Source organism: Ascaphus truei, chromosome 14 (genome assembly GCF_040206685.1).
Source record: "Ascaphus truei isolate aAscTru1 chromosome 14, aAscTru1.hap1, whole genome shotgun sequence".
Classification (NCBI taxonomy): Eukaryota; Metazoa; Chordata; class Amphibia; order Anura; family Ascaphidae; genus Ascaphus; species Ascaphus truei.
In genome coordinates, this window is record NC_134496.1 from 25,104,881 (window position 1) to 25,117,216 (window position 12,336).

General features: G+C 40.5%; 1 protein-coding gene across 2 annotated transcripts in view; it reads left to right on the forward strand.

Moving 5' to 3' along the window:
- The window catches only part of RHBDD1 (rhomboid domain containing 1), a 136,519-nt gene extending 131,170 nt beyond the window's left edge, over positions 1-5,349 (forward strand). The window contains exons 7-10 of one of the 2 annotated variants that reach the window (XM_075570131.1): positions 850-900; positions 3,650-3,703; positions 3,981-4,100; positions 4,824-5,349. In XM_075570131.1, coding sequence (XP_075426246.1) covers positions 850-900; positions 3,650-3,703; positions 3,981-4,012 — 137 coding nt within the window. In that variant the 3' untranslated portion in view covers positions 4,013-4,100; positions 4,824-5,349. The remainder of the gene's footprint in view (positions 1-849; positions 901-3,649; positions 3,704-3,980; positions 4,101-4,823) is intronic. The other variant, XM_075570133.1, reaches the window with a different exon arrangement.
- The last annotated feature ends 6,987 nt before the right edge of the window (positions 5,350-12,336 follow it).

A 12,336-nucleotide genomic window follows, 5' to 3' on the forward strand; every position in this document is an offset into this window, starting at 1 on the left:
CGGGAAAAAATAAATAATAATGTAGGTAGGAGTTTGGATGACAATGGGGATAGCAAGACAAAAAGCATGGCGGGGAAGGAAGAAAAAAAGGGGGGGTAGAGGGAAGGAGGTAGCAAAGAGGTGGATGAATGCCCCCCCAAAGTATTGCCTTTGTGCACGTACGCTCTCCCAAGCTTGGCGCTTGGGGAGACAAACAAAATTGACTTTGATGTGCGCTCAGCAGCGGTCAATACACAGACACACACAGACACACACACAAATAGCCCCGATCCACGCTTGCAAAATTATGCAGGACACCCTGTGCTCATGCTTGGAGAGTTGGTGATGTCACCGCTCTCAGCGGCAGCGTGGACGCAGCCTAATTTTGCAAGCGCGAGCTGCTGAAATATGTAAGTATTTAAACATATTTGGATTTATATTGTATACCGTTTAATAAAGGGTTTTTTTTTTTTTCATGTGATTTTGATTACATCAGGCAGGGGGGGCCCGAGAAATTTTATGGGTGAAAAGGTGGGCTCGGCATAAAAAGTATGCTCACCCCTGATGTAACACACACTACAGTTTCTGTATGTGACCAACATTACATTACATTATGCTTTAATACAAATATTTGAAATCTGCCATTATAATAGTACAGTACTGTTAAAGAAATATATATATATATATGTACATATACTGTACAAATGACTGCCATTTTACAATTTTATTATATCAAATATAGTTATTTCACATATTAAGCCAATACAGTCCACATGTATTTTAATGTCACTACATGTAAATCTGTTTAAGCAGCAGATGTCATGATGTACAGAACCTTTACTTAATACATTCTGTGTTACCTTCTTATAGTTTCCTTCCTGAATATCGCCCCATTCGCACCGCTGAGTTCCTCTTCACCAGGTAAGTAACTGATATAAGAAGGGTCCAAATTTAACACAAGAACGTATTCACATACACACAGTATATACCATACAGTATGTGATTGGCAGCTGTCAATAGTGCCCAATACCCAAGTCACAAATAAGAATTGTGATATGAAATTTGATAATACAATATTTTTCTATCAAATACATTTCACAGTAAATTAATTTAACATACAGTATGTGAGTGACATCACCGGTGAATAATGGTTTTTTTTTAAAAAGTAATTAAACATTAACTGTATCATAATATACATTTTGGCTACTACTTAATTCATTATGTAAACATGTTATTTACCATATACTGTAAAATAGAGATGGTCAATCTTTTTGGCAGATTTTAATCTGCCTCGGATCGTCCGGTTTCTTTGGCCCGGGGATATCCACGGATCAGCCCCAAAAAGTCAAAATCAGTAATAACGGGTTAAATCTGTCCCCGACATTATTTTAAAATTAGGTTTGATGCAAGAGTTTCTCCGGAGCTGAATATCGTTGATTTTAGCTGCGCGGGCCCCCTTCTTCCGAGATATACTCCTCCTTAGGGGTGCCGGTATCTCTCTGCTGTTTAAATGTCAAGGTCACAAGGGGCCAATAGGAAGCCGTGATCGGGACATTTAACTGCAGAGACATACCGGTGAGAAAGTTGTGAATAAAAAACACAAGTCTGAGGATATATTTTGCAGAATGACAAATAAGTTTATTGCAGTGTACGGTGCACACGCAGAGGAGAGTTTCAAAATAAAACCCTCCCAACGACATGGTGGCATACAGGCCTTATTTATACACAAAATACTAAACCCACGCCCCCTATGCAAGGTTGCGTGTCATCACTACGTAAACAAAATATGAATATGAACACATTGGAGTTAAAGCATTATTATGGGATGCCTAAATTAAATGATTCAGCAATATTCCTTTATTCAGCCGTTGACCTTTTCTCTACATACAGAACTTCATGCCCCCCTCTCGGAATGAGACAGTGCCTATCAGGCTCGTATTTTCATAACATTGGCACTTAGCACTCATTCTCAAGGTTTTTTCAGTTAGCTGCTTGGTTTATTATCACTTGAAAAATTAAAAGCAAAAACCTCATTCAAACCGTTCATCTCATAACCCGTTCACTCAGACAAAACCTAAGAGATGGATGCTGACTTAAAATGGTTGCTTAGATCCCAGTGCTGTTATGTCAGCCCCCCCCCCCCCCCCCTTACGTCATATTCTCTCTTTGTCACCGGCAGCACCTACGGAGGTGTGTATCTCGGGAAGCAGGGGGTCCCAGGAGCTGAAATCAACGTGGTTCAGCTCCGGAGATCACCTGGTTCAACCCAAATATTTAATCACCTACTCCAGGCTGGCTTTAGCCCTGTATTTCTTATGTATATAATGGCCAATATATACATAGGCAAGATAAGTTAAACCAACCTGAAATAGATGATAAAATAGTAATTAAAATACTTGACAGTACATAATTAACTGCTTAGTAGCTCATTGGTGAACTAGTCATGGTTTCCAGCTGACCACGAGAGCTACAAAGGGGTTAATATAAAACTACACTACCTACAACCCTTAGTGACTAGTAAATCCTTGCCATGCAATGCTTTACTAACCACTAAGGTAACCAAGGGGTTAACCCGTCCTGCCAACCCCCCAGGAGGCCTAAGCATGCTCCCTGGGGGAAACTACTCGTTTTACCCTCCTCCCCCACTCCCCTCCAAAATAAATGTTCACCATAAAACCATTGATTGTCACTGTGGCTACCTAAGCCCTCTCAATGGGGACCTGGATAGCCACATTGGCAATCAATGGTGAACTATAATTAAAAAAAATACATTTACCATATTAAAAAACATAACTTACCCCCCTTGGCCACATTCGTGGCTAGTGGTAAGGTAACCAAGGGGTTAACACCTGCCACCACCCCTCAGGAAGCCTAACCACCCACCCCGGGGCACCTACCTCCATCTCCCACCCCCCTACACTCAACAAAACAACCCTCCCCTCAGTGCACCGAGCCCTGTTGTTACAGAGGCCCCGTGGTCTTTCCCACAAGAATGAAACTGATTGCCAGGGGGATAGTGCAAGGCCTCTGTAACGCTTTTCCCTTGTCCATCTCTTCCTGCAGGATCCCTCATCATGGCAACATAACACCATTTGATGTCGGAGCACCATGATGAGGGTCCCTGCATGATGAGCAGCAGAAGGCAAGAGGCCCCGCACCACGTCTGCACCGAACCCCGCTATATTCCCAGAAGGCCCCCATCCCTGCTAAGAGAGGGCGATAGTAATGTTGTATTTGTTATACAGTTTGTTTTGTTGCACAATTTATAATATAAATATTTTTATTGCATCAACACAGATCTTGTTCATTCTGTTGGCACATTACTCACACGAGGGTTGAGGGGGCAGAGGATTAGGTAGGTGATGTGGGTAGTTGGCCCAGGGTAGGTGTTTAGGGCTCCAGGGTGATGGTTTTAGAGGTTCATTTCCTTATTGATTACTAAAGCATTACATGATAGTCAGTAAGGGAGCCAAGTTGGGGTGGTTTATTTGGGGGCTGGAAGTTCAGGGGGTGGGTGATGGTGGTAGTTCCCTCGGGGACATTGGTCATGTGTGTCATACTTACCATACTTTTTACTGAGAGAAACCATACAAACAATATTATACTATCGCGTCTTCCTTGCGCTTGTCTCTTTATCAACATATATATGTATGATCATCATCCGATAAAGATGGTACTCGACTGGATTCCACAGAATATCAAAAGACCAAGACAACGACCAAAAGTAAGATGGGAAGATGAAATCAGAAAATTTGTTGCAGCAACATGGAGAAGAGTACTGTATACTGTGTAGATGGTAGAATTTTACCCGTTTTGGTTCGACCCAAACGTTTGCAATAAGTTCGCTCAGCACTTTTCACTTTCGTTTTTGAAAAGTCGCAGGGGCTGCTATTCTGCCACGTTAAACAAGGAAATAGAGAATTAAAAAACAAAAATGTGGCCTGTTTCCCTTGAACTTTTGGCTGCACTAGCTCCCGCAAAATATTTGGTTTTTTTTGCAGGGAAGCGAATCTCGACAGGTTCGCACGTCTAGAGAAGAGAGGTCTGTAACCACAGTACCTGGAAGATCATTGGGGAGTCCGTCATCCAGCAGTAGATCGATAAGAGCTGAAGATGATGATGTATGTATGTGTGTATATACACACACACACACACACACACACACACACACACACACTTGCATGCATACTTGTACATACACTTTTACTTACCGTAATGTTGAGCTCTACCTGGCATTAGAGATATGAACGCAGACAGGATATTTTGTGCCCAGACCTCATTTTGGGTTAGTCAAACAGAAAATAAAATAAAGCATTTCTTGATACTTGTATTGCCCTTTGCATTGCTGGTTGCATTGCTGGTTGCATTGCTGGTTGCATTGCTGAAAATAACCGCGTTGCAGGAGGTGCAGTTTAAGGCTGCTCTCCACATGTAGTGTAGGGATCTAATTAATCAAGATCAGCCAAGCGCACATCTAGCACTGGCACAGCACTTAAATGAGATGTGACAAGTGCACATTCGTGTGAATATACACCCCTTACAATTCTCCAATAAAACTAAAGGTCCCAGCCAGAATCACCCTTAGAAAAGCTTCCGAAATACAGGAACACACTGAGGTTAAACTGATTTGAATGATTTTATGTTATGTGATAGAAAGTTGTTATGTGATGTTCCATTTGCTTATCAGTGTGTACGTTATTATTCTGATATTATTACCTTATCGCTAATGATACAGGGATTGGTTTTATGAACCTATTGGATAAGTTGAGGGTGGATACTTTAATTGGGTGTAAGTAGTGTATCTTATGCTGTTCTTTCCCCCTTCTTTTCCCTGCATCACACAGTTATGGTGTTACCACTTCTGCCAGGACTCGAGGTGAGCACCGGCGCTGTAATCTTTAATGGACTCTCACGTTGGTCTATTAAACTGTTTTATACCCTGACAATCCTGAAAGACCAATGTAGCAACTAGACATGGGGTGGGCATCTGCAGTCCTCAAGAGCCACCATCAGGTCAAGTTTTCAGGATATCCCTGCTTCAGCACAGGTGGCTCAATCAGAGGCTCGGTCTTGAGGACTGGAGTTGCCCACCCCTGAACTAGACCTTTGTACATTAATACAAGCAAACCAAGAAGAATACCAGTTTAAAGTTGGTCACGGCACATGAATCTGGAGCGTAACTATTCCTAATATTTGTTTCAATATGACGTTGGTGAAACAATGATCCTGACTTCTTGTTGATGTGTTCGGTAACAGTAGCTAAGAGAGCTGAGCAAGTCGATACTATATATATTCACGCAATATTAACCAGACCGACTGCAAGCTGCAAAGCCATAAGTCAAAAAGCAATAAAAGATCCACAACCTCCAATTTCATGACATTCATTCTTACGTCTTCTTGTTTTTAATGTTTATTTCTGTTGGAATTCTGAAACACCATAATCCACCGGCTCTGTGAGATGCCTACAGTACCCATAATATTCACCGTTTTCTTTAGTATATTCCACAGGTTTCATTTCTGCTTTTATATGCTATAATGTTACTTTTTGAAAATAATGAACTATGCTAAATAAGCAGTTATTTGCCCCGTTGTAAAGATGCAACAAGCCTTACTGTCCTTGTGGCCGCAGCCGGGTCTGGAGGTTTGCTGTCCAGCTCCCTCATGATGTAGAGACATCTACGGCATCCACGGGGTTGCCAGGCCCTACATCTTACCTTAAGCGCTGTGGGGACGCGGCTGCAGATGGGTACACAGCTGCAGGTGGGGACGCGGCTGCAGGTGGGGACGCGGCTGCAGGTGGGGACGCGGCTGCAGGTGGGGACGCGGCTGCAGGTGGGGACGCAGCTGCAGGTGGGGACGCAGCTGTAGGTGGGGACGCAGCTGCAGGTGGGGACCCGGCTGCAGGTAGGGACGCAGCTGCAGGTGGGGACGCGGCTGCATGTGGAAACCCATGACTGACCACTTGGGATGCTAAGGGGTTAATATGTACTGTAGTTAAATGTGTTGTACTGTATGTTATATTTTATCACCATGTTGATTTATCGTATCTTGCCTATTTATGTACAGTAATGGCCCTTTTATACTGTACATAGGCAAGATAGAGCCAACTGGAATCGGGGATTCAACATGGTGGTATTATTTCACGTTATTAATGATGGGTACCAAAATGACAACATTTGTGGTATTTAGTCATTTTTATTCCAGTCCCGATATTTTTATCGGATGGGCTAAAAAAAAATGTGTGATACAATGTTGATGACTTACCATAATTGTTTTTTTTTGGGTGCTTCTATACCATATTTTGGGGCTGTCGGAGTTTGATGACTGTGCAATAGAGCGATCAATGCTCCGAGGAAATCCCATCATATTGTAACAGAAATGACAGGATATCACATATTTACACAACAGAAAATGATATCACTGGCCAGAGATTATTATACAAGAGGTCTACGTATCACAACCCGCTATAGGCCTTAAAGCAGCAGTCCAAGCTGCCGTTCCCCCTCCCTTTAATATGTGCATTAATACAATCCACACAATGATAAGTAATTAGCTAAGCTGCTGATCGATCCGTTATCCTGTGATCGATTAGTGAAGATTCGGCTCGGGGGTTCACTAAATGGCTGTCAGTGCAGCAGAAGAGGACGAGAGATGCAAAGTTCTGTGGGGAAGATCATGTGACCAGACAGTCACTAGATACAATTTGTGCACTGCTAGAGAGAGGGCAGGGCTCAAAAAAGGGGTGTGCCAGAGCTTGATTCAGAAGAGGAAGTCACATCCCCTATGTAAGTGGTTGCTATAGAAACAAAAAATGCTTGTTACATTATAATACATAAAAAAATTCATTCATAGTTGTTTTTTTTTGTTTTTTTTAAATGCTACAAGTATTTTCTCATAGTACAGAACTGATGCATAAAAAAACACACATGTAGGATATTGCTTGACCTGGAGCTTTAAGGTGTACCAAATCTTAGCACTATTTAGTAAATTTGGGCCTGTGTGTGTATCTGTCCCAGTGCCTCCAGCACAGAATTCTTCCCCACAATACAGATTTCTCTACTCCAATAAGCTATTCAGCACTCGGACAAAAAAACGCTTTGCACGGATTCTTTCATACTTTTGTTTAGATAATAATAGAGGTGCTTTATATCATTCACCTCTTTGAAGCCAGCAATGTACAGTGCTCTAACACAGATGAATTGCCTGACCCGGTTATGAACCATTGTTGTTTTCGTTTATAATTAAAGAGAATGAAGTCTTTTTCTCTCGCATTCAAAGGGGCAGGGGCAGGATGTGTTGATTGGGCTCCCTTTAACTCTAATCCGTAAACCAAACAGCAGTTCACGCATGAGGTAGCCCATATAGATGAGAGGTAATTGCACCTACAAGACTCGATCTATTCTATTGAACATCAATTTACCTCCTTCATGTCTATAATTTATTCTTCATGGGAGGACAACTGCCAATTTTTCTAATTACTCTCCCAATCTCCCCTGTAATTGGATAATTAATCTCTATGGAATGCTTTACCTTCTGGGTGGTCCCAGTTCTTGTGATACTCCCTTTGGACCTCAGTTCTGTTTTAGCACAGCCAGATCCTGTTTGTGTGACATCTCTGCAACCTTGAGGTCAGAGGTTCATATACCCATTGCTTTCAATGTCAACAAAATGATGCATCAACTGTAATTGGCCAAATTAACTTGTTGCCTATTCATTGCATCAGTTAGTGGTGGTCAGGGTGTGGGTATGTTGTATACATTGCTGTTGATACTTGCATTTATTCCTAATATAAATTTTAAAAGACTAACCCCTTTTCAATTCTTGTAGACAATATATAAAATTAGCCATTTGAAAATGAGGTAAAAAAATCTATTTGCCGTTATTAAACAGCCTGTCCTGCCTCTGTACCACCACTTTCTTAAGTACTTTAATCAAACCAAGTCACAATCATCGAGATATATTGCATTGACTATTAAATAAAAGCATTCATCCATCTAACACATTTACCATTGTAATGTTTGTTTGATAGAATTAATAACTTTTCAGTGTAGGTCAAAATTTGGACATCGATAGCACAGCCTAGAGTCAGGTTAAGTGGCTTGATTGGTTAATATGCATCATTTCATACACACAACATTGTTATAATTTTTTTTTTAAAGAATTTAGATACCAGATGCTTAAAGAGGCAATCCCTTCTAAAACTAGGTCAGTGTTTTTCAACCAGGGTTCCTAGGAACTCTTGGGTTACACGTGCACCCCTAAAGGGTTCCCTGCAATTTTTTGGTCATTTGAAAATTGTTTCAAATACAGAAGAATTTACAATGCATCTGATCTCAGACACGCTATTAGAGAGGGTTGGGGTTCCTTACAATGCATCAGATCTCAGGCGCGCTATTAGAGAGTGTTGGGTTTCCTTACAATGCATCTGATCTCACACACGCTATTAGAGACGGTTGAGGCTCCTTACAATACATCTCTCAGACGCGCTATTAGAGAGGGTTGGGGTTCCTCAGAATTTTACTTAGGGTTGTCCCTTAACTAAAAAAAGTTGTAAACCAGTAACCTACAGTAGGTGAACTAATTACAGTGACCTGTTTAAGGTGTCTCATCTGGGTGATTAATACAGTACATTTTTTACCCACACCTGACACCTAAGTATTTTTTAAAGTCAGATTTGGGAGGGGTTTGATTTCTTCTGGCTGCTCCCTTGTGTGTGATGTCACTGTATGATCAGCAAATGCTTGTACAGACAGAGTTCCCTCTCATCACCCACCCCCTCTATTTATTGGCTCTTTGCTAAGGACAGGGTGGGATAAGGGGAAAGAAAACACTTGAATGACAAACACTTGCCCATTCAGAGGCACCTAAGAAATTCAACTGGTCGACTAAGTGGAATTGCACTTTCAATAACCAATTACCTGGCCTATTATGAATCATGTGATAATTATTAGAAATCGGTAATAACTTGACCGTACTCCAATGCCAATGAGCAAAGTAATGTCACATTGTTTTTGCACATAATTAGCTTTAGTGGATATGGTATTAACTGAGTAGTTGATATGTTACAAGCTTTCCAACCTCTCAGGGTCAGGGAAACTCGATGAAAGACCCTGAGAAGTTGGAAAGCTTGTAACGTATCAACTACTTGTTGGCCCAATAAAAGGTATCATACACCCTACTCCCTCTCCCTCCTTTCTTACTACATGGAAGAAAAGGACCAACACAGAAGTAACTCAGGGAACATAATGTCCTTTCCTGTTTTATGTAACGTCACGTGCTGTTCCCTCATTTAGCAGAGTTTAGTACATCTCCGCATTCTCATTATAAGTAGCTGGGATAAAACCCCTACATGACAATGCGCTGACAATTAATAATAATAATAGCATGTTCTTGTATAGCGCTGCTAGTTTTACGTAGCGCTTTACAGAGACAATTTGCAGACACTGTCCCTGCCCCGTAGAGCTTACAATCTATGTTTTTTGGTGCCTGAGGCACAGGAAGATAAAGTGACTTGCCCAAGGTCACAAGGAGCCAACACCTGGAATTGAACCAGGCTCCCCTGCTTCAAACTCCGTGCCAGTCAGTGTCTTTACTCACTGAGCCTCTCCTTCTCTCCGATCAGGTCTGAAATTCAAGGTAACAAAACTACTAGCTGATTTAACAATAAATTCTAGGATTAATAAAATGAAAAGAGAAGTAGATTCATTTTCCCTGTTTGCAAGAAGTTCTTATATACAAAGCAACACAAATCATAGAATGTATTCTCTTCCCGGAGTGGCTTTTGTGAATTTACTTAAAGTTCAGCCTTTTCAATTGCTGTGAGAGAAGCCGATATTTAGTTTAGCGGCTTGAAATGTACTTTATGAGTAAATGCACATCTGATATGTAACATATTCCTGCTAGTTATAAAAATGCTTTCGCTATAACGTACATCATTTGCCAGAAATAGAAAGATTACAGTTACAATGTACAAGTTTGGGTATTAAAAAACATAGGGGTCTCTCTAGACATCAAAGATATAATATTGACATTTTAAAAGCATAGTATTTTGAATGGATCTTTTCCTGCTTGCTTGAAAATAGATATACGGTGTAGGGGACCTCGCTCAAACCTGGTGTTTAGTGATTATATTGTGTGCTGCCTGGGAAAGGCTATGAGTAGCTGCAGGGTGCTCTGGAGAGAAAGATTCTCTTTGCGGCACACAACAATATATATGTTTAGTGACTTAGTTCAAATACTTTATTTCGAATAATATATAAAATAATGAGCATCCAAATACAATGGATGATGTGAGAGAAGAGTTAATAAAAAAAAACATCGAATTAACCAAATCGTTGTGCAATAACATGAGGTAGACTAGATGCTCAGAACTAGGTGTGTTAGCAAATATACCCGTCTGAACGTAAAACTAGTAGAACATGGGGTACGTTCCCAGCACACAACGAGAATACGATTGAATAATTACAATCGTATTCTCATTGTGTGCTGGGAACATACCCCATGTTCTACATTGTAATTTTGGAGGAAATCAGGGTTCCTCCTTGTTCCCGTGCACCACTTCTGTATTTACCTGTTTATATTCTTCATTTTAGGTGCTGCTAAAAACCTTATACTTTCTGTAAAAAATAATAGACCTCTGTGAGTATGCACAAACCTATTAGACCATGTGATCCTGTATATGATAGTGGGATCAATGATCTCTTTAACACTTTGACTCTACAGTATATCAAAGGTATGTATGAGTCCTGAGAACACTCCGATACCCTGAATCTCTATATTGTTTACTTGGCTGCCATTAGCAACCATATAGATACATGTCCCATGGCGCGATTGTATTTATAATGCTGGTATGAAACAGAGACGTGAATGCGTGCTGCTATATTTAGTTGGTAGAGAATGGAGTTGTAGCAACCAATCTACTCAGAAAAAGCGATCCTTCATCACAAGTTACTATCTGTAAAGCATTAACCTTATCAGCAAAGGTAAGTATTAACCCTTCTTTGGTTTAGAAGGGAGAAGGAATGGCTCAGTGAGTAAAGACACTGACTGGCACTGGAATTTGGAGCAGGGGAACCTGGTTCAATTCCCAGTGTCCTCTCCTTGTGACCTTGGGCAAGTCACTTTATCTCCCTGTGCCTCAGAAGAGGATTGTAAGCTTCATGGGACCTGTGTCTGCAAAATGTCTCTGTAAAGCGCTACTTAAAACTAGCAGCGCTATACAAGAAAATGCTATTATTATTATTATAGAGGATAACCAGCGGGACATTTGGTCCCTTGTCTGTGCTGGCTTTAATAAAGTCATTAGCCTGGATAAATGCTATTAATGTATACCACGAAGCTTCGATATACACCCCTTTTCTGATGGTATTAGACAGAGGTATCTCAGGTCTTGGTGTATACTAGTGACCTGAATAATGAAATCTTAGCGAAACAGAACAAAAAGGTAAACAGTTATGTAGATTAGAGTATAGCCGATGTACCATGTTTAAGGTACATCAAAGATTGAGCAAATTATACCTTTGTATTTATCTCATAGTGTGTTCAATGAGCATACTTAAAAAAAAAATTCAAAATGGAGTACAGGTGTCCTTGTGTACCACCGAGTTTGTGTCAAAAGGGCCGGTATGAAAGCAATTAAACGGGGATAAATTGGGGGAATCCTTGATGGAGAAGGATTTAGGAGTACTGGTAGACAGCAGACTTAGCAATAGTGCCCGAAGTCATGCAGTAGCTGCAAAGGCAAACAAGATCTTATCTTGCATTAAACGGGCAATGGATGGAAGGGAAGTAAACATAATTATGCCCCTTTATAAAACATTAGTAAGACCACACCTTGAATATGGAGTACAATTTTGGGCACCAATCCTAAGAAAAGACATTATGGAACTAGAGGGTGTGCAGAGAAGAGCCACCAAATTAATAAATGGGGTGGACAATCTAACTTATGAGGAGAGGCTAGCTAAATTAGTTTTATTTACATTAGTAAAGAGGCGTCTAAGAGGGGATATGATAACTATATACAAATAAATATTATATATATATATATATATATATATATATATATATATATATATATATATATATATATATATATATATATATATATATATATATATGAGAAAGAGAAGAGAGCGCACGCCCCATAGCGTAAAAAAAGTAAATTTACTGATGGGGAAAGGAGGGGGAGGGAAAGAAAATCACTCACAAAGGTAGGTATAAAATAAGCAATTTGTGAATAATATCACAGCCAATCCGGTCAATCTGCGTCTGAAGTCCACAGTTGTAGTCTCCTTCAGTAGTGTAGAAGGGCAGTGGTCAGCCGCGGAACCTGGAGGCAACTTTAAATATTCACAAATA